General features: G+C 39.9%; 1 protein-coding gene across 1 annotated transcript in view; it reads right to left on the reverse strand.

Annotated features, from left to right (window-relative positions):
* malrd1 (MAM and LDL receptor class A domain containing 1) overlaps positions 1-23,020 on the reverse strand; it is a 49,042-nt gene that overhangs the window by 20,273 nt on the left and 5,749 nt on the right. The window contains exons 6-20 of the mRNA XM_070928357.1: positions 21,998-22,129; positions 20,961-21,113; positions 19,104-19,209; positions 18,218-18,585; positions 16,858-17,303; positions 14,522-14,609; positions 14,239-14,418; positions 13,938-14,094; positions 11,966-12,122; positions 11,756-11,866; positions 10,110-10,323; positions 9,755-10,002; positions 7,784-8,072; positions 2,312-2,557; positions 1,123-1,280 (exon numbers count right to left, since the gene is read on the reverse strand). Of these exons, the coding sequence (XP_070784458.1) occupies positions 1,123-1,280; positions 2,312-2,557; positions 7,784-8,072; positions 9,755-10,002; positions 10,110-10,323; positions 11,756-11,866; positions 11,966-12,122; positions 13,938-14,094; positions 14,239-14,418; positions 14,522-14,609; positions 16,858-17,303; positions 18,218-18,585; positions 19,104-19,209; positions 20,961-21,113; positions 21,998-22,129 (3,053 nt within the window). The remainder of the gene's footprint in view (positions 1-1,122; positions 1,281-2,311; positions 2,558-7,783; positions 8,073-9,754; positions 10,003-10,109; positions 10,324-11,755; positions 11,867-11,965; positions 12,123-13,937; positions 14,095-14,238; positions 14,419-14,521; positions 14,610-16,857; positions 17,304-18,217; positions 18,586-19,103; positions 19,210-20,960; positions 21,114-21,997; positions 22,130-23,020) is intronic.

The raw sequence follows: 23,020 nt of genomic DNA on the forward strand, positions 1-23,020 counted from the left end.
TCAGCAACATGGTGGATGTGAGATGAATCATCAATTCAGTGTTTTTGATCTTTTCATAGGATTTGTTGAAAATTAGAAAACCACTTTGACCTGCGCTAAATGTATGAAAGGAGCTTATTAGTGGGATGAATTCATGGTTTGTTTTGGTCTTTTCATGAGTTTTGCTGACAGTAACAAAAATACAGACTTACCCTTTAAGGCACATTTTAATGGCTGATGGAGGTTTTAACTACTGATTAAGTTCGATTTGCTCAGCTAAAAACAGTCACATCATGATGATGTTGCCTCTATGACTTGGCTGCTGCAGCATGAGATAGCAAGGTGGGGTAGTATCTTTTTCTGTTTGAAGAAAACATTGTAAAATTTACATGATAACTTGCTGACCTGTAGATTGCATAAAACTGCTCCTGCAGTGCACACAAGGACACACTAACAATCATGCATGCGCTGCGCATGTATGAGTATGTGAGAAAAAGCTACACAATCACACGCCAAAGAATTAATCTACTTGTGCCCAACTCCAGCACCTTGACCTTGAGTCGCACCTGACAAAGTTAAATGGAGTGGAGAGTACACAGACCACAGGATGGAGGCAGAGTAAATCACAGCTGAATTTCAATGTCAGAAAGCTGCAAGCAGAAATCTTAATCCCTGAACGTCAACCATGCATACACAAACTAGATGGCTGAGTGCCTAACAAGAAAGGAGCCTTGAGAACTGGCAGAGCTGGTGTGTGCCCAGATGGGGGCGTGGGGCTGCTCTGGGCCGAGGGGTGACCATGACCCCCATCACTCACCTCCACCCCCCAAAGATGCACTGTAAATCAAGAACACTGACAGAGAGATTGACAGCCTCACCTCTCTTTTTACCAAATTACTGAGACCTCTAGACAGCAGAGCTAATATGATGCGATTACTGTCTACATTAACATGATTTAATATAATCAGGCTTCATTTCTGACTGTAACCATAGTAACCACGCTTGATGGAAAGCGTGGAAAGAGTCTGGAGGGTTTGTTTTAGTCGACTGGCATCAGTTACATTCATCATTTCTTATCATGATTGTGTGCAGACAGAGTTAACTTCATATCTGAGTCAAAACACACTCCTGCAGACGGTTTACCTTGATCAGCAGGCGGATTGTTCCTGAGGCCTTATGGGAAATGTAGTACAAGAAGGAGAACTTGCAGATGGCACTCGACTCTTTCCAAACAGAGCTCCTAATATGAGCTTTATCACCTTTGAGTCCCACTGGTGTAGCTTCCAGATAGACAAAATGACCTAAGAGAGAGAGAAGAAAGAAGTTTAGTGATGGAGAAGGGCAGCGACGAGAGAGGCGAGGCAAAGAGGAATTATCTCTGTATGGGCAGCCAGTGACAAATTACGGCAAGGTCACGAACAGTGTGGTTGGGGAGGGAGGGCTAGGGGGTCACAGAGTAATCTCTGACACATCTCGTAATATCTCACTGCCTTTTTACACCCAGGGACCACTCTGAAAGTTTCTCAGCCGAGTCAAGCTCATAAAGAAAGGAGAAAACCTGAGAAAATGGCTGAATACAAGGGATTCACAGGAAACAGGGCGTGCATGTAATCCAGTGTTTCTGTTTTTAATTACATCTCATTGATATCACTGTTTACTGTTCACTCCCTCACAGCTGTATTAAGTTACTGCTAATGCAAACCGAACATTTCCTGCTGTTGCTGCTTTATACCAAGTGGCCAAATACGGGGTGGCTTTTATTGTGATCAGTTAGCAAAAATGTGTTTACAAATTAAGACAATGGTCATATTCTGCACGTTTTTGGTCAATGGATAATTTTTAGTTTTTGCAAGTGAGTAATGGAACAAGAGCGAGCCAGAGTGAACTTTGTTTGGCTGCACTGTAACCAGACACACCAGTTGCTCTTCTGTTGTATATTATATTAGTTATTCATGTGTAATACTTTTTACTATGCACACTGTATAATGGAATCACAGCCCGAAGAGCCCTGCATCAATCACCTGAAGGCTCACCTGCTGTACATTCACATACTGGGAAGTAGCTCATCGATTTTGCCACTGAAGTGGCTAAAACATGAATTAAACATTGCGGAGAGCTCCCGCAGCACTGTAGCACGTTTCATTCACTCTGATGATACAAATCCATCCAGAAGTGAATGTGCTCTTGTTCAATTATACAATGGTAATTCAAAAGAGGGGGCTAGAACACTAAGAAACTTAATTAGTTAATTTTACAACTTTTAAATTAGTTGACAGTTTAAGTGTGTGTGAGTTACTCACAAAATGCATGACAAAAAATTGTGAACACATACCATTTTCGTCCATCAATGTGTGATCATATGGAGGCCGCATGCTTTTGATAGATCCAGTCCCTAGCGTCCAATCAAAATTATCGGCCAGGGAGCTCTTCCAGCCACAGCAGCCGTTCTCAAACGTGCAGGAAGTCCCACAATCCTTTTCATCAGTGCCATCGCCACAGTCATCTGTGAAGTCACAGCTCTGCCCTGGAGTGAAACAACGGCCATTTTCACAAGGCAGGAAGCCTGAAGGACAGGAGCCTGGAAATAAGACACACATAAAATATCATTGAGACTGTTTCCCAACATCAGTCTGTAGGTGTGTATGTTCTTATATGTAGTAAGTAACAGCTTTCCAGTCAAGGACAAGGTAGGTGAACATTGCTTCTGCATCTGGTGGCACACATGCTGACACGTTAACTTTTTATTGATCAGACAGAGGGGGTCGGAGGTCAAGATTGTGAAGAGGGAAGTACTCTTATTCAATTTCTTGCTGAGCGTTAGATGAGATTGATACCACTCTCATGTTTACATGGTAAATATCAAGCTATTACTAGCAGCGCGTTAGCTTAGCATAAAGACTGGAAACAGCTAGCCTGGCTCTGTCCAAAGGTAACAAAATCCACCTACCAGCACACCTAAAGCTCACTAATTAACATCTCATCTGTTTTATCTGTTTAAACTGCCGCTTTTACATTTACATTATATTTATCATACAAACATGAGCGGTATCAATCTTCTTATGTAAGTCTCGACAAGAAAGCAATTAAGTGTAGTTCCCAAAATGTCAAACTATTCCTTTTAGAATTGGATAGAGCAATACAAATTCTGCATATTGAGAAAACAGTATCTACTGTGTGCTTCACCAGATTTAACAGCACAGCAAGAGTTCAGTATTAACTTCAGAGTATAAGAAGTCAACTCAAGACTCGAGACCATCTGCATACAGTATCAGGGTCTCTTTAAGAAGCTTAAGAAGACAAAGGAGCATGGGGCTGTAAGCCCAAATCAGTGTATCATAGGGTGGTGGTGCTGGAGGGGGCAGGAATCTGCTTCTTTTGGTGCCAGGCATTCCAGGGGGGTCAGTGCTTGGCTTTGGGGAGTGTTAGAGTGGGAGATGAGGCGTGATGAAGAGGGGTGGTCCCTGTAAGTAAAGGAGAGAAAGGGGTATAAGTCCCTCCTAATCCTTTGTTCCTCTTCAGATGAACAGGACCAGAAGCAATGTGCCCCAACAAAGGCACATAGGAAACCAGGAAGCCACGGCTCCCCACTGTGAAGCCAGGCTGCCTCACCGCCTGATGGGGAGCATACTGAAGCTGTAGGTGGATCCGTTTGAAAGAAAAGTTCACGTTTGAAGATAATAATATGCTTCCTCTCCCAGAAATCTTTTTACATATGCAGTTCTTCACCTGTTACTCAATGAATGTAGACCAATTAATTTGTCCTGTACATATCTTGTTACATGAATAACTTCAGGGCTCCGCATTGTGTAATGTCCTCATGTACAGTATGTCTGTCAGTCACCCTGGGTGGCATACTGCCCCCTGGTGTAAGGATTTTGCTCCAGATCAACATTTTAAAGAATTTACATTTCTGGAATTTGAAGTCTGACGGATAAAGTGGAGCAAGTTATCCAACCATGCCAATGACAGGTTCCACGTGATCCATTTATGTTGTTGTCTTTCTGACACATTATTTTTCCATTTAGTTTACAATTTATTTTCTTTAATGGATTTATAAATTAATACTGAAGCTTCATTGTTTTCCTGCCGCCCTTTCTTTGGCATCAAAACCACATTGCTCATACCTGATAAGTCAACCTCATACAAAGAGTGTGCCTCGCGATCAGACGCTGTCAAATTCATAACTGTCAAAATGAAGATTAAATTGAATTTATAAGAGCAGAGGCCAATGATGATAATGCAATCCAATACAACTGCTCTGCCATAAAGTTGACTTTTATGATGCCTATAATGTTTTGTAATAATGTCATGACAGTGTCAGTGTTTCTAATATTCTGCCCACTTCATGTGAAGGGGAAGGACAAAAAAATAGAAACACCATATCAATATAATGTAGGACTGTATTAGATTGTACAGGTGTACCTAATAAAGTGGCCAGGTGACTGTTAAATGTTCCTTACTTTCTTCAGAGATGACAGGACATTTACAGAAACAGTCATGTGGAAAATGCTGATGTTTTTTACAAGCTGCATCGCTGATGGATTAAAAAAGACAAACATATTTTGCCATTGAAGCCCTCATTAATGACCATCATGAGCGCGAGGGACATCTCCCCATTTCTCTTCTACACTTCTAAAGTCTGACAATGCTCAAGCAGAGAATGGCAAGACGTTAAATTGGGGCTCTGCTGCATCTAAAATGATTGCTGGATATTCTTTTATTTGTTGGTATACATGCATATATAGTAGTCTCTGAATGTACTAAGCCTATGTTGACTGTGCATTACATTAAAATTGACTACAACGAGGCCTACAACGTCTTGTTAAAGCCAAGATAAAATGCTCAGCCATAAAACAACCAAAAAAAAACAAAACATGCAGTGTGTCTCACTACTCCATCATGTAATGTGAGAGTATTATAGCATGAAGCAGTGGAGGAAAATGTCCCTGAGGGGCTTCAGTATATAATTACAGTTCCTGCTGTCTTTGGCCTCATCAGTATGACTGCATGTCCTCTGCAGCTCTCCCTCATGGCTCTCTTAATGGTGGGATGAACTTCACTTCGCTGTCAGGGCAGCAGTGTTACTCACGGTCTTAACCTTCAAGAAATACTTCCTATCCCTCTATTCCCCAGTCCCACATCCCTTTCTATTTTCATCCTGCTTTATTTGCTCTGCTTTTACTTGTTCTGAAAATGATCCTGTCATGTTTAGAAAAAGAAAAAAAAAACATTTCCTCTGCCCTTTCTCCCTTGCAATATTTTTTCTTTCTGATATATCTCAACCTAGTACTTCTACACCAGAATCCTTATGACAGATGTTGCCAGCTCGTTAAGCCCATCACCGCACTAATTGTGAGTCAGTCTGGAGAGGGTTGTAGCTAAATTCATGAACATACATGCACATATTCAATCATTGGATTACATCTACATTTAAAGAGTCACTTCACCCAAATGATGAAAGAAGCCATATATTCTTACTTTCAACTAGTGATGTCCTTGACATGTCTGCCCCCACTCCAATACAATGGAGGGGAACCATACTTTGTTTGCCGTCCTCACAGTCTTGAAAAATTGTTAAAAAATGTAACACCATCATCTCTTTCCAAAGACAGAGTCTCCTTTACTCTGGATAATCCACAGACTGTCAACAGTTTTCAGAGTGACTATTTCTTCAGTAGAAAGCAGTCCCAATTAAAACTGATCACAGTGAGGTCTGTGGATTATCCAGAGGAAACACGGCTTTGTTCCTGTAAAAACACTTTGCTGCTGAATTTGTTTGATGTTATTTTTTACAGCATCACAAACAACATTGCATTCAGGCAGAAATCTCAGACACTAACATCTCAAAACGTGGACAAATAAAGCCATCTGTGTAGCTAGATATCACCAGAGGTGCTTGAGAAAATAATGGACAGCTTGCTGCTCAAGACAGATATAACATTCATGCGTCCTTTTGAACCTCCAGAGTATTGATGAAGGCATCAAGCAGAGCAGGAGAGTAAGATGATAAACTGTTGGTGAGATACTGAAATGTAACAGCATGCACATGGAAGCATCATTAGCATGAGGCTACACTACTTCAGAGCTCTGTAGCCACTGATTAATACCCTGACTCTGAGGGAGCTATTCACTGTAATCACTAATACTGACAAACACAGAGAGACAGTGAAACAAGTGAGAGAAAGAAACAGCTGTAAGGAAAATCCTACACATCACACTTCTGCTGCTGAAGAGAAGCCTTCTGGTCATCTCAAAATGACAAGCCTTATAGTTTCAAACCTTTCTGAGCACAGACAATCCAGAAACTATCCCAGACATCCACTACAAGAGAAAGGCAATAAATTCAATAAGGCAATTATAGCAGCAGTAACAATGGCAATAAATCAGCTCTTGTTGTTTTCTCTCGCCTCTTAAAGGGTTCCCTCATAAAGGAGGTAAAGGATGAAGAGGAACATCTAATAGTTGAATGGTTCCTTAGTTTGAGATACAGACAATGATGGGGCTTGCTTTAGTCAAGATGGACAGTGACAAACACTGTGTGTGACGACTGTATGACAAACAAATGTTTCAGAGTTTTTCCTTCAACAGTAACAGAATCTTTTCATAATTTTTGCTTCATGTTAACAGGAAACTGCATTTTTATTGTGCCTTTTCTTCATATCGCAACATTATTCTGGTTGAAACAGGATGTTAATGAGGGCCTGCTATGTGAAAAACAGAATAAGATTCAGTGTTTTGCTTTAAATTTTAAGACTGCACTGTGTTGCTCTATGTTTACCCAGAGACAACCTACACATATGATGAATGTGCTAGATCTGACACATGTTTTGGTCATTCCCTATAGACTAGGTGAATTTAATTTTGTTTTTCTTATAAATATTTCATCAATTTCTGAAACTGCCAATTTTCACCCTCCAAATGAAGACACGGTTCTAATATCCCCGCAGCAAATAATTCTCTGATTGCTTATGTGCGCACACTATTACAGTGAAAGTCATCAAAACAGCAATTATCTTCATTTTAGTGATGTGATATCTTTCCTAAATCAGGAAAATAATCGAATTTGGTACATGGGGCTCCACAGCCATGTTCTTCTCACAATGTCATTTCTGAACATTTTGAAATGTTCACATACAGGCAAACAACAGTTATTTACTAATAGCGAGAAGAAGACTGCAGTCCCAGCACTCTCCTTTTCACAATGGAATTAAAAAGCTATTTTAATTCAGTGCACACATACTCGTGTCTCATTGGGCTTTACAGGCCCAAAAACAAGCCCAAAAACAACAACAGTTTCTCATCCAGCTCCAACTTAAATGGCAATCCATCTGATAGTTACCAAAAATGTTAACCGCATGGTGGTGTAAGAGGAAAAGTCCTGAGGTCACCAAACGTTGTTCGATTTATCCTCTGGGGACCATGAATGTCTGTAGAAAATGTAACAGCGAACCATTTAATAGCTGTTGAGATATTTTAGTCCAAACCACAGAGGTGGATTGAAAGTGACATTGTGGTCCCCTAGAATGGAAGAAACATTTTGAAAGGCAATTCAGAGAGTAGGATTATAGTAAATCAAATTTAGATATGTGATGGATGTACGTCCTGATAATATTACCAAAGAGATTAGTCCCTGGAAACAACGATGTGAAAAATATCAAGCAGTTCGTCACATTGTTTAGAGTCCAAAGGGGGGTCTGGTAGGAGGTGCGATTCAGTGGGAGGGTGGGGAAACACAGTACGAGCAGAGAAAAAAAAACACAAGCTAAGCGTATATAAAACAAGGGAGACAAAGTAGAGTGTATACCTGCAGGAGGCGGAGGAGTGTTGTCCTCTACTCCAGCTGAAGAGGCAAGCAGACACCCAGGGGAGAAAGTGATGTCATCCAGGCAGATGTCACCCTTTGGACTTCGGCCCACCTTGCCCTCAAACATGACCTGAAAGTCTCTGGTGGAGCTCAGCGGGATCTCGCTCATCTGCCAGTAGTTGCCCTGATCTCCAGTCAGGTTTAGAAGGAGATGAAGATTTCCTTCGCTTTTCCTGAACACGCTGAGGGTCCCGATTCCCTCTCCAGACATGTGAAAATAGAAACGCATCTGGACAAGGGACGGAAAATGAAAAATATGTCAAAATGAAGGCACTGCAGCAACGTATTTGAAGAAAAATACAGTGTTGCAAACCAAAATGCTGGCAAAGTCTGAGTAACAGGAATATTACATACTGTAACTGACTACTACCCCCACTTTAATGAAGATGTTGTACTATTACTGCTTCTAAAAATGTGTTTTGGTTCTGCAAAGATATATCATGTCTTCGTTGGCACACTTTCTTTTCCATTAAGTTTTCCACTTTTTCTTTCTTGTGAATAACCATTACTCCTCAGGGCAGAATATGGAACGAAACCAAAAGAATGGGCATACAAAAGTAATTAAATTTTAATCTTGTCACTAGATCGATGCACTCTCTGCTTTCAGTCCGTGTCTTTATTAAAGCTTGCTGAGAAAGGGTGTCTCTCCATCACATGGCACTGAGGCAGTGATATGTTTTATAGGTTTTCTCTCCCAATGGAGGCGTGTTCATGAGCTACAGAAGCCCAACTACACCCTCCATCTCAGGAGAGAGATTGCACGTCCTTCTCTCCTTCTCAATACCCCCCCAACCCCCACCACCCACCCACCCCATACAGCCCTCCCTTCAGTTTAATTGGTGCCTTTTTGCCGACTGTGTGATTGATTGACAGGTCAAGAGTGGGATAAGACAGACACGACGCACAGAGCAAACTGCGCAGTCAATCAAGACATCGTTCCCGGTAGAGTATCAGGCTGACAGCTGGGAGGACGCACACACACACACACACACACACACACAGACACTACAAACTGCACAAGAACATACACTCAATTTCTAAATTGCTGGTTTAGTTACAACTACATGAATGGCGTTTTAAAGAAATAGTTCAACACTTTGATGCAATAAACTTATTTGCTTTCTTGCCGAGAGTTAGATGACAGGATTGAGACCACTCTCATGGCTGTCTGCTAAATAGGAAGCTATAGCTAGGAGCCAGTTAGCTTAGCTTAGCATAAAGACTAGAAAAGGGGGGAAGCATGCACATGTTCTATATTATTTGTTTCATGGTCCAGCACATAACCCCCCTTAAACCCACAACCTGTTGATTTTACACATAAAACAAACAAGATATAAGATGTTAATTAGTGAGCTTTATAAAGCGAAACAAATGTATTTCCTAAAAAGTCAAACTAAAACTTTAAATGTCATTACTGTAAATGTATATTTAGTTATTTCCTAACTGAAGATTTTATTCTGAATTGCATTCACAAGGTTTACAGCTGATATATCACTGTTTCTGCTTCCTTTTTAATGATTAGAGCACTGACCAACACTTATAAATATACATATATAATATAATATAGATTAAACATATCTTCAGTATGTAGTTAAAATATGCCAATGGAAATACACTTTGTCCCTTTAAAATGGAACAAACTGCAGGAAGCTTTCAAATTAGATTCACAGAATACATTTCAGCATTTGAGTCAGGGAAGCCACAGGAGTGCTAATGTTTTATTGCAGTTTTTAGTGTGTCTTTAAAGTATTCCATCTATTCTGATTGTCCATATATTGATCTTGTTCTTATATTTAAAATAATGGCATTCCTATTTTCCAGTTTGAAGAATGAAATAACCTTTAATTTGTAGTTGTTAGTCAAATAACTGCTCCCTGACCCCTGCCTTCTGCACTTTGACCTCCGCCTCACCTTGCACTGTGAGCTCCTGCTGCTTAGTAAGGGTCCTGATATGCGGGCAGTGTCTCCGGCTGCCTGAGGGAAGGAGCTCTCCAGGTAGAGGTAGTGCCCAGAGGGGTCTCTCATGGTGTGGTCGCTTGATGGCCCGGTGCCGACTGTTGGAGTGCTGCCCGCTTTGATCAGCCAATTAAAGTCATCCTGTCTGCACTGACGCCAGGAACAGAGGTCAAACTCAAAACTGCAGCGCCCGCTAAAGCCCTCTGAAAGACAGCAATAAAAAATAAAAAAAATCCATCCAGGCTATCCAATTATCTGAAAATTAATCTTTCGCAGGGTGTCATCATTCAGACATTAGAGGAGGCCTCACTGCAGATGTAGCGGTCCTCATCAGAGTTGTCCCCGCAGTGGTTTATGAAGTCACAAAGGTTGTCTTGACGGATGCAGCGGCCATTAGCACAGGCATACTGCTCAGGTGTGCACGGCTGGTTTGAAGGAAGAGGAGGGGAGCAGTGCAGGAAGCTGACATCGTCCATCACCACGTCGCCCATGTAGCTGATCCCTCGCTTTGCCCTGAATACCACCTGACAAAAGGACGACAAACCTTGGATCAAGTCCTGTCACATAAAAATAACATTTTTAGACACCATTTTTAGATGCTTAATATCAGACAAAAGGGCACTTGCACTCTGAAATAGTGGCTCATGGCTGTTTGGGGTGAAAAGGCCCTTCAGCTGCTGATTGTACCATCAGCACAGATCTGACTCTGTCTGGTCTGACAAAGGTTAATGTGCATCACAAAATATGTGCAAAGACCGCTGTATTTGGTCAAAGAGATGACTGCTCCCGTGCAATCAAGCCACCAGGGCTGACACATGACCTCTGTGCGTCTGTGTGTGTGTGTGTGTGTGTGTGTGTGTGTGTGTGTGTGTGTGTGTGTGTGTGTGGTCATACTGACCTGGAATAACCTCAGCAGGCACCATGGAGGGATTGCAACTCTGATTACTATCACACTCACAAGTTAAGACTCATTAGACTGAATTAGACTCAATCAATTCGTCATTGACCATCAAGTCTGCGTGTCTAATTTAGCCTGCCGTAACTGAAATTAGGCCAATTATATTGATGTGCACAGTCATCTAAATTGTCCTTCAGTTCAAATTGAATGTCAATAATCTGAATCACATGTCTATTATTGTAAAAGTGATGATGACACTGGCAAACATTTCATGTCACCGTAAAGTTATGTTATCTCTTGTATATCCCAAAATTGTAAAGAGCCTTGGACAGATTTGTTCAGTTTAAGAGTTGAGAAAAGTCAGTCATGAATAATTGCTGTTGTTGTTCAAGCAGCAGTTACTTTCTACTTTATAATTCTGCCAATAAAAGCAACAGTTGGTTTCCCGATAATAAAGCAAGTCACAATAACTACCATAAAATGTTTTATGCTTCTTGATAAATTCAATGTCATTAAATACGTTTTTTAGAAACATTTTAGACAATAAAAAAAGGATCTTCTATGATGAAATGTTTTTTCGGTGTTATAATTCAGGCAATAATATATGGATTTATTAGCAATGGAGCAAGCAGCTTATGTCCTTCAACAAAATCACACTGGACAACGTAAATTGTGAACACAAGACAAACATAATCAGTAATGAGAGAGAGCTGTCACAATGGACACATACTAAGATACATGACTTGATTTAGGAGGAATATTTGTGTCATTGTATTTGTACAGCTTGTGCTGATGTCACTTATTGTATGTCAGAAAAGTTTGGTTCCCTGATAATTCCCTGATGGGAGAACTTTTTTTAATTTTGCTTCTTGAGAAATTCATCCCGAGTGATTTGGTTATTTTGACATTTTATACAATAGAAAAGGGTATCTTATAAGACGAACATTGCAAGAGCAAAACATTTAATGCCGTATTACTGATTACAAAAAAAATGTGATATGAATCTGGTTATGGAACACGTTTGAAAGTATTTTAAAGTGACAAAATACTCTACAGACCTGGAAGGTGTTTGATAAGCCCAAAAACACTTCTCCTCGTCTCCATTTGCTGCCTTGGTTACCAGTCTGAGACCAAACCTCATGAGAGACGTTTCCATACTTCAACAGCACCTGCAAATATTGACAGAATAGACATGAGTTTTCTGATGAAACCCTTCACACAGAGTATTGTTACTCTCCCGCTGAGTACAGTATGTTCACTCTTCTTACTTGCAGAGATCCAACTGTGAATCCGCTCATGTAGTACCAGAAGACCAGGGTGCACTGTGGCCCAGTGGAGGAGATGACAGGTGTCTGGAGGTCAGTGGTTTGACCATAGCCACCATTTGAACTGTCTGCGCACATATACCAGCCCTCTGGACTGCCTCTATCAGAGGTAACACAGAAAGTACAGAACAAAATCATACTTATGTCTCCAACTTTTGAGGTCAGCCAACTTTAGCATCAACTGAGAGTTTGCATCATTGTTGGGTCTGAGTACTGATGTATGTTTTTCCAGACAGCACACTCTGTCCATTTTGTGAATTTGATAATGCTGAACAAACCCTGTTCTCTTCTGCAATATGAAATTCACTAAAACTGCTAGTGGCTGCTGCTGGAGGGACATCTTGTCAGGCCTGAGCCAAAGATGGGCCCTTCAAGCAGAGCTGTTAAATACAGTAAGTGGCCAATCAGACTGTACCATTTGCACACCACATCATGGGGGGGGGTTGGGATTTCTAGTTTAGAGAGTTTGTTGATTTCTATATTAGTTTTTTGGTACTTCTTTTTTGGTTCATTGTTAAAATATTTAAACTGATAGATTAATTGTCCTGCTTTGTTTTATTTGTAGTTGAGTTGGAGTTGTAATGTTTGTCCTTGTGTTACCCGTCTGTTTAAAAAATGGTCTGATCAGCCATTATATATGTTCCCCTTTGTGTTCAATCTGGTGGGTCAGTTTAATTCTAGTCAGTTCATGTTAAATTAGCATAGTCTGAGTTAATTTCTATTTAGTATATTTCTTTCATGGGCCCAGACATTTGTTGCATATTTTGTAATTTTTCCATCTTTCATTTTTGTGTAAATTAAATTCTCTTTCTGAAAATGCACCTGTGATTCTTCATGCCTGAAAGTAGGTCCCTCACAATGAAATACTATTTTTAATATAAATTTGTGTCTGCTGTGGTTTTTCCCCAAAACAGTTCAATTACTTCTAAAATCTTAAAATTACAGCTATCCGAAAATCCAGAGTTTAATGCTAATATTTTTCATTTCAAAAGTTTAACTGATGGAAGAAGCTATAAACTGCCAATCACAAAACTGTAGGATGAGTAGTGCTGTAATTGCCTTCACAGACCTCATCTGTATCCTCACACTTTCCGCACCATGCCTTTATCTGCTCCAACCCTTTCTGCTTCACTTTATTAAATTCCCATCAGAGGTGTGGCTCCACTTTGGTTAAATAAGACACAGCTTCCCCTCTCCATTTCACTCATGCCTTATCGACTGAGAGCCAGTCAAGGCTGCTGCAGGAGTGAGGAGGGAGGGTTTTCAGGCAGACGGAGAGGTGATGAAAGAAGATAGTGGCTGCAGTTCTGGCTGAGAGAAGAAATTACTGAAATGTAGTGGTCAAAGTGCACTGCCATTTTCTGCTCTCACTGTCCACTCAATAAAACATAGATGAGGACAATCAGGTCACTTTCTATTGCTGCAGATGGGTCGTACTCACTCAGCTCACAGTACATCAGAAGAAAAGATTGCTCCGGAGTTTGCAAGATAAGTCGCTAATTAATATACATTTTTACTTTCTACCCTTTCTCGACATTTCATCCCTACTGTGTACGTGGGTTGACAATAAAGTTCTCTTGAGTCTTCTCCTTAGTAGTTATTTAGCTCTTCTACATTTGTGATCAATTTAATATCTATATTTTGAGGTTATACAATTTGAGTTTAGATATTCATTTTCATTACTCAGAAATTTTAATGTCCAAAAGCCTAAGATGACATCTTCAAATTGCTTGTTTCATCCGACCAACTGTCTAAAATCTAAAGATATTCAATTTACTAGCAACAAATCCTCATAGACTGATTGATTACTATAGTTGTAATATACATTTTCTGTCAGTCAACTAACTGATTAATTGACTTATCGTTTCAACTCTAAAGATATTACCGTAACATAAATTGTTTTGCTGGTACTCACAAGGTGTGGTCATTAATTGGACGATGGTACTGCTCTCCATCATGAATGCTCTCCCCTTGATCAGGTGACCAGCGAAATGCGTGGATTGGGACCAAAGAGGAGTCGACGCTTTTCCAACCGCAAGTGTCACCGCCTTCAAAATCACACCATTCTTTCACTGTAGACATGTAAATAAGAAGAGAAGGGAGGGGCAGGAAACAGAGGAAATGTTGGAAGAAGGGAAAGAGAAAAGAGAAAAATTGTGGAATAATATACAATACAATAATGGAAGCCCTGAGAGAAGAAAAGATAAACGTTTTACCACAGTTTAATTCATCTGAGCCATCAGAACAATCCTGTCTGAAGTCACACACTTTGCTGTTGGCAACGCACTCCCCATGTGCCCCACATGCAAACTCTCCATCAGGGCAGCTGTGGGGCTGAACTGTGGGGGCTGAAGTGGTCACCACAGGAGTTGTGGTATTGGCTGTAGGGAGCTCTCCTAGAAGGGATGGTCAACAGTGGACATTAAAAATAAGGGAAGTAGGAGAACAACAATGTTGCTCTGAAAAGTTCATATTTTCTGTTATGGCATAATCATTTACCTTCATATGGGTCGCAGTCCAGGAAGGAAAGGTCATCAATGGCAATGTCTCCATTAAAATCATCTCCAACTGTACCTTCAATCAAAATCTGACACAAGGGAAAATTAAAATAAACACAAGAAAATATCAGTTTAGACTAACAATTCAAGATTGGGTTGCACCAGCTATTTGTAAATCCATTTCTAAGTTTGTGTCAAGTCCTTCCTTCTTAGAAAGTAGTTACTGGCTAACTAGTTTCAAACATGAGATTTAGCTACTGAATTAGGTTACACCAGTCTTAGGTCCTGAGAGTTTTTAGATTTTAGTAGTGTGTAAACAAAAATAGCATTTAAATCAAGAGTCAGGTCAAATTTTACTCCTCAGGGCAGCATTTGCTTTGTCAGTTGATTCAGCTAGTAAAGAAAGTCAAATTCTTAGCTAGCAACCTAAAGACCAAGATATTTGGAGAACAGAGAAGAAAAGAGAAGAGTGAATATTAAATACTTATGCTACTTATTAGGTGGCCATAAATACGACCCAAAATGAATGCTAATGGTGCTCCATCTCAATACTAAGTAGGCAACTGTTAACACACTGCTAAAACATTAGCATTAGCCCAAACAACTTAATTAAACCAGGGCTGTGCGTGTCTACTAGCTTGTATTGAAATCACAATATACTTTTTACATGTGAAAACATATTTACAGTTAATACTTAAAAAGACCTCTAATACCCAGGATACTGTGCATGAGTGTACTTTTTACACAACAGACATTTTCACCTGTCATAACAGGAAAAGCACAGGTGTACCTGATAACATAAACGATGGCTATCAGTTTTACATTCTTGTATCCCAGTAAGTTATGCCAGTTAGCAAGCATGCTTAATATCACTGAAATGCCCCAATGGTATGCAGCCCTCATTAATTAAAGTTATTAATTACACCTTAAATTTATTTAAGGTGCCACCATGTGCTGTTGCTTTTACTTTCTAATGCTGTTTAAGTGTTTAAGTGTATTTTCTGCTTGCTTGCCAGTACGCTTTGCTACATACACTGAATTTTAAGTTTAGTCACAGCTTCCAATGCAGCAAATCATTAACTCAAAGATTATTGCTTCAGATAAGTTGTGTCAGCAGCAACTAGGTCTGTTGACTTTGCGTCATTGCCAAGGAGTGGAACATAATATGAAAATTAAACGACAAGAGTCTGGTATTAGCTTTCAAAGAAGGCAATTCAAACTTCAGAAATAAGGAAATGTTTTCTGCTGATAATGTTGTCACAGTAATCAGGCCAACACACATGTGCATTGTAGAATAAGGCCTTTCTAATAAACAAGGCAGGCTTGTTAAATGTTTATTTGAAGCACTATCTGGAAGAGGCACCCTGTGAGTATTTACTGTAGGTTTTTAGAATGTCACATTAGCATGATTCAAGCTGCAGTGTTTAGTTAGAAATGTTTTTCCAATAATCACCCGTTTCCACTCGCTGCCTTGGCAGCTTGTCTTGGAAACAATTTAATTAACTTTAATGCTGCTAAGCTCATTGTTGCTTTTTGCATGCATTTTTAATGTTCTTTAGTTGTTCTAAGCTGAGACAGTGTTGTTTTCACACATAACATGTGCTTTAGTTCTGGTCAAATTAAATCTTATGCAAAAAACTGTGTTGGTACAATTGACTATCTTGATGGCAAATCATTTTACTTTGTCATTTTGTGGCAATATGCCCACTGTGGGAGCAAATGGATCAGCCTGTGTCTGAATTTAATTCATCAGTTTCACTTTTACCCTTTCTGCAGTCAATTAACTTGACAAACAGAGCTCCTGTTTTCAATGCTATAACGGAGGAAAAGTCTTTAACTACCCGTCAAGTTATACTCACTCATGAGTAATGACAACAGAACATCCATCTTGAGGGATCGATGTCGAGCAGTGAAGCTATTAAATAGATCTTCATCATGCAACGCTGTAGTGCACTCTTAAATACACTCTTTGCTTCACCAGTGTTTCATTGCTGCCTGCTGGGGAACTGTGTTTACCTGTGGCCCAAATCTGTGTGTCTGTCTTTGATTACACGAGGGGACTGAATGCAAATGATTTAGAGAGGGATGTGATGTGATTACAAGTAGCATTAGTACTGTAATATATAACCGATAAGTGACAGTAACAAGAGTTCTACCCCAATGTAACTTCTCCACAACATTTCAGAGGGAAATATTGTACTTTCAATCAATTACATTTATTTGACAGTGAATAATTACTTTGCAGATTAATATTAAGATTTTTACAAACAAAACATGAAAGCTGAAAACAAAAGTAAGATATAACATTTGGACCAATTTCTGGAGCTTTATAGTTACCTGGAAAGGCCGAGCACTGTTGAGATAGAGAGTCTTCCTGTGCCATAGGTTTCCTTGGTCTCCATAACGTACCCATAGCATGTGCCCACGGCCTGTAGTGGTGGTCCTGAGGTACACTGCCAGGCAGAATACATGTGAGCCGAACATGTGGTAGTGGAAGCGGAAAACACAGTGGTGGCGGGACTTGGACTGGACCTTGCCGCGCTGGTGGGTGGGTTGGAAGACTCTGCTCAGCAGCACAGCTGTGTCCTTGAACTCCTGTGGGACAGAGGACTCGATGTAGAGGTAGTGGCCATAGCTGGTGCCCAGTGTGTGGTCCTTCCAGGGCCCTGTGTCAAAGGATGGAGTGGGGCCTTGGATGCGGGTCCAGTCAAACACATCTCCTCCACTCTGTTCTTGTTTCCAGCTGCACAACCCGTGCTCAAAGTTACACTGCAGCTCAGGAGCTGTGAGACATGACAGGAAATGAATTTCACTGGAGCCAGAAAACAACATAAAGCCACACTGACAGCTACACTTGACTAAGTCACAGTGGCAATATGAGCTTCACAAGCAGAAATAGAAACAGCTAGGTACTGCTCTATTTGTAAAGTGTCATGAGATGACTTTCGTTGTGATTTGGCGCTATATAAATAAAATTGAATTGAATTGAATTGAATTGCACTTAAGAATTTTGAAACATTTGTACTTGAATATTTCCATTTTCTGCCACTTTACACTTCTACTCCACTACATTTCAGAGGGAATATTGTACTTTTTACTCATTTGACAACTATAATCACAGATTACTTTTCAGATTAAGATGTTAAAAACCAAGCATATGATGAGATTATAAAATATGATGCACCGTTATTAACTACCGAACAGTAAATAAAATAGTTAAAATTAGCTCCACCTTCACCAACTTACACAACAATGCATCAGTAATAATAATTCAATCATGAATATATAATAGTATAACAATCATACGAGTCATTTTTCTGCATTATGAGCACATTTACTTCTGATACTTTAAACCATTAAGTTTAAGTAAGCATTTTCAGTGCTGGACTTCTGCTCGTAATGGTGTATCTTTATATTGCAGTATAGCTACTTTCTAGTTCTGCACTGATTTAGCACTGCGCCACTGTAACACTGTCTGACTCACAATGCACAGTTTAAAATAAGAAAAAAGGATCAATAATGATGAAGTAGAACCAGAACCAGTCTTTTTTTTATTGTATTCCATGCATTTTACCTTCTTGTCAAAACCTGGCTTTACTTAGATACTTAAAATATATTTTACTTCTGTAGGGTTTTCAATGAAGGACATTGCTGTATTGCAACTTTTACTATATTTGTAACCAAAAGAGTCACTCACAACACCCCTCTTCATCAGATCCATCCCCACAGTCATCCACAAGGTCACAGAGCTGCAAGTATTCCACACACGCCTTGGTCTGCAGGCAGTGGAAATGTGTGTGCGTGGGGCACTCTGCCACTGCAGGGGGCATCGAGCAGTTGTTGAAGGTAACATCATCCAAGGCGGAGACCCCATCAAACACACCAAGGCTGATCTTAGCCAGAGCAATCTGGAAGGGCTGGGTGATGCGTCCCAGCTGTACGGTGACCTGGTTCCAGCGAGTTCCCTGGTCGTACAAAGTCCTCCATATGAGAGTGTTGTTTCTGACGCCCTTGATTCTAAGGTACATGTCTGCAGCCCCCACGGATATGCCTGAGTTATAATGCCTGAAGGAGATGAGAAAGAAAGCCAAAATTTTACTGACAATAATATTCCAGAACAGCAATGTAAATGTAAATCACAGATTCCTCAGTGGCAATGCATATGCTTGCTAGACATAATACATGAGGGTGTTTGATTGGTCTGCAGAAAAAAAAGAAATTTATAAACCTCCAGCATTTTTCTACCAGGAGTACCCCTCCAATCACCCAGTGGAAAAATAAAATCTGTCATTTGACATAAACTTTTAGGGGCCATAAAACTGTCAAAACATGAAAGATTCAGATGCGCATCTTCTCATCGTGTTTGACTGTGAAATAAGGGAGATGCTCAGAGAGCAGAGCTGAGACAGGTGAAATGATGGTGGGAGGTATGGGAAAAGATCAAGGAAAACACAGAGGAAGAGAGACAGCAAATGGAAAAAATCTGAAATTGGAGGTGGATCTACAGATTCTGGTTATGTATAAAAAGTCATGTTGAACAACTTTATAGAGTGTAGAGAAGGAAGCTACTGTGTGACTCTCACCAGAAGGTCATGGTGCAGCCGGAGGCTGATTGTTTGAACCAGGGTCCTCGGAGAACAGCCCTTGGATAAAGACTGCTACTGTTCTTCAATGTAAACATGAAGTGGCCTGCAGTGAGAGAGACGACAATTACCATTCAAACCACATCCAGCGTCTACTTTATTACATACACCTCCACATTGCTGCAAACAACTTGTTCCGCCAGACAGTCAATCAACTTAAAAAAAGGTAAAACTGTTACGGACGCAGACAGTTGGGAGGATCATTTACTATTCGACTAAACGCCTTGTTGTTATTGCCAGATGGGTCCACTTCAGAACCTCTCCCTCTGGGAGTTTTGTGCACGACAATGTCTAGTAAGCATATTAAGAATCATGGGATAAACAAAACATATCCTGTCGACTGCAGTCGCCATGCCAACAGTGTCTTGTTGATGAGACAGGTCAGAGGACAATAGCAAGTCCATACAAAGTTAATAGGGATTAAATGTATCGTTAGCTCCGTTTTGCTAGGTGTCTGCCTGTCTATCGGCTATTAATATTTGAATATTGAGATGAACATAATACATTAATTTGAAATGTAATAGACATAAATATGTCATGTAAAATCAGCTTAACCACACCAAGTCATGTGAATTCCACTAGAGTCAACAGCGGAGGTGGCAGTTATTGCTACTTTGCTTAGCTAGTTAGCTTTAGCAGACGTAACAAACTGTATTAATAAGATTTTAGTTTAAAATTTAGTTTAAGCTGTAGCACTCATCAGCTAGCTTACAGTCGACATGGCAGTTATTTCTACTGTATTACATCATTTTTTAGGTAAAAGAAATGCCAAAAGTCAGGTTCCTATATTTGATCAAATATGTAGATAAGATAAGACTTTATGGATCCCTGGGCTGAAATTCACGTGTTACAGCAGCACAGAGACAGTTACTGAGTTTTGGCTGTGTAGGGCATTTCAGTAGTAATGCATTCATCAAAACTGTTTAAAAAGGAAAATGACATCTGGTCTATGGCAGGATATGAACAGCATGAATCCATTCTGCCTGATGTTGAACAGCATGAGGTGGTGGAGAATGTTTTCTTGGCTCCTATATAGGTGCCTAGCTGCCAAATAAGCACTGTGAACACCACCACATACCTACGCATTGTTGAAGACAAGATCTTTGAATGGTCACAGTCATATTTTTTTTTAAATCTTCAAACAGATGCTCCCACCAGGATATGTGTCATTTCACAAAGCTTGTATGAAGAAGCAAAACATAACTGAGACTTCAGTTCACTGGCTGCAAATTAGTCTCCAAATCTCTAACAGAGCATCTTTTCACAGCATGTTCACACAATGCACATAACAAAACAACAGATGGTGTTGCTAAAAACTACATGACGTTGTCAAGTCAATCTGCAACAAGATTTTTTGTTAAATCCAGTTAACAAAAGTATTTTCCGGGAGGTAGATGTGGAGAAGCCTGAGCATAAAGATGTAATGACTGAGGCATAAAATACAGTAACGTGTGACATAAACCTACATGTAGGAGAGACTCATGGTGTTTCAGAGTGAGTATAGCTTTGTGTATTTCAGCGAATGATGTGTTAATATGCAGAATGGGTACAGCATTTGTCAATTTCCTTTCTATTATTCAGATGGCTGAGAAAGCATTTCTCCATGAAGTGCTTATCTATCCAAAACACACAGACGAAGGATTTTCTTTCCTTCCACAAAACCTCGATTTGATGTGTAGATAATATTATCTTTTGCCAGTTATTTCTGACCAAACACCCTGGACACAGTGAAATGATCTTATCAGCTCATCACATTTCTATTGCAGATTAACATATGCAGTGGTTTTGTTTCTTTACCTTCAGAGCTGTTTGTAGAGTGGTCCAGAGGTGGCGGGTGGCCATAGTAGTCTGGAGGTACCTCCATAGAAGATCCCCTCACCCAATCAAAGCCATCGCCAAGGGTGAGCTCGTACCAGCCACAAGAACCACCCTCAAAGTCACACTCAGAGGCTGAATGAGTAGAGAGATAAGGAATTATTTAAATAAAGTTGTGACTGAAAGTTCATTATTTTAATCACATCTTAAGATCTTCTTCAGCAGATGGAGTTCACCCAGCTGTCATGGAATTTACATTTTCCTGAGCATTAAGTTCAATCAACCCATGTTTCTGGATGGTTAATTTTTCCCATAGACAATGTTAAGTAACTCACTCTTCTATGGCTTAGAGGGACATGAAACTCTCCCAGTTAAATCATCAGTACAAAAGATTAACAACTGTATTAGAAAATATCTGGTTCTTTGATAAAGAAATCAAAGGTAGAAGACTTTGTACACGGGAGAAGTTAACTTCAACTCCCACGGTGCATTTTGGCAAGAAACGTCCAATCACAGAGCTTGAAATTCTGTTACATGCTCTGCTAATGGCTAGCGTTTTGAACTCACTATTCTCACTCACTGTTCTAATTGGCGCCTCTGACTGGCTTCTTCTCCATGGCAACAGCAGCTGAGTCTCACGGATATGGTAGTATTTAGACCCATCCGCCAAACTTAAATTTAAATTCAAAATATTTTAACTGATGGTTACATTATCTAGGAGAGTCCCATGTTTCTGTGTTAAGTAACATTAAGGATATACATTAAAGAAAAACCTGAAATGGGAATACAAACTTCCCCTAACTGTGAAACTCTGTGAAAAAGTTTTATTCATCAGCCTACACTGACAAATCAAATTTAAAGAAACGGAAAAAACTAGATGGACCTGTGGTTAATATCAGAAACTTTGAGCCATTGTCGTCATACTGGTTGATAAATATGAATCACCAAACTGCTCTCAGTCAAACGTACAAAAATGATGTGGATTATTTGAATGTGTTACTTGGCAACAAGGTTCTTACGGCAGCTGGCATCGTCCTCTCCATGAGGACAATGTGGGGTGAAGTCACACACTTTGCTCTCTTCGACACACTCCCCACTGCCACAGGCAAACAAAGAGGGAGGGCAAACAGGAGGAGGGGGTACACTGCTCTCTGCCACAGAAATCAAAAATGAAAGATTCATTATCACTGACTCCTATCATGTGATTTTATCATTAAAGAGCACTCATGGGAGATCACGGTGGATTAATGTAGATGAGCTCAGCTGCGTCCAGAGAACAGTGAAGTACATTAGTTGTGTTATGGAAGATTAGATTCAACTGTGAAGTAATGAATGAAGTTCAGATAGTTTGATCAATAGCACATCCAAGAAATGAACTCAATTTCATTTCGCTTATGAGGAATATTGGAAACATAAGTGAAAAAATGTCCAATTCTTAAATGGCATTTGGCAGACTATTGAAAATAAGCCTTTAAATGGTTTTAGATTTCTGCAGTAACTAACTTTAAAAAATAAACTAATTCCTAGTTTTTAAAAAGAGAACTGAACAGGTGGCCCGGCAAAATGACTGGAATATCAGCCCGGCATATAAAAGGATAGCTGTAATAAATTATATAGTGGCCAGCTCATTCCCAAAACATGTACAGACACGAAACACCCTTGAAGACACTCACACATGCAAAGAGTGCGATTTATGATAACAGGGTGTAAAGGAGGCGTCAAACTTCAGCTGAAAATACAATTTACATGTTTCTGTCTTATTTTCACCCCACATCCATTTAATTATAGGCCAATATTTAATTCTTATAATGCCACTATTTGTGACGGTGCACTTAATCTGAATTCATTGATGTTGTGAACCCATAACTCAGTGCCACAGATATATTGGCTACGTAGTAGATAGGATGAATAATAAAAGACGTGGGACATAAAGAATCCTCTGTAAGTGACCGTAATGGCATGTAGTTAGCAATATTGGATGTGAGCCACATATCAAAACAATACCCTTGTCTTCCCTCACATGTACATGATAGCCCTTTGCT

Source organism: Enoplosus armatus, chromosome 21 (genome assembly GCF_043641665.1).
Source record: "Enoplosus armatus isolate fEnoArm2 chromosome 21, fEnoArm2.hap1, whole genome shotgun sequence".
Lineage (NCBI taxonomy): Eukaryota > Metazoa > Chordata > Actinopteri > Centrarchiformes > Enoplosidae > Enoplosus > Enoplosus armatus.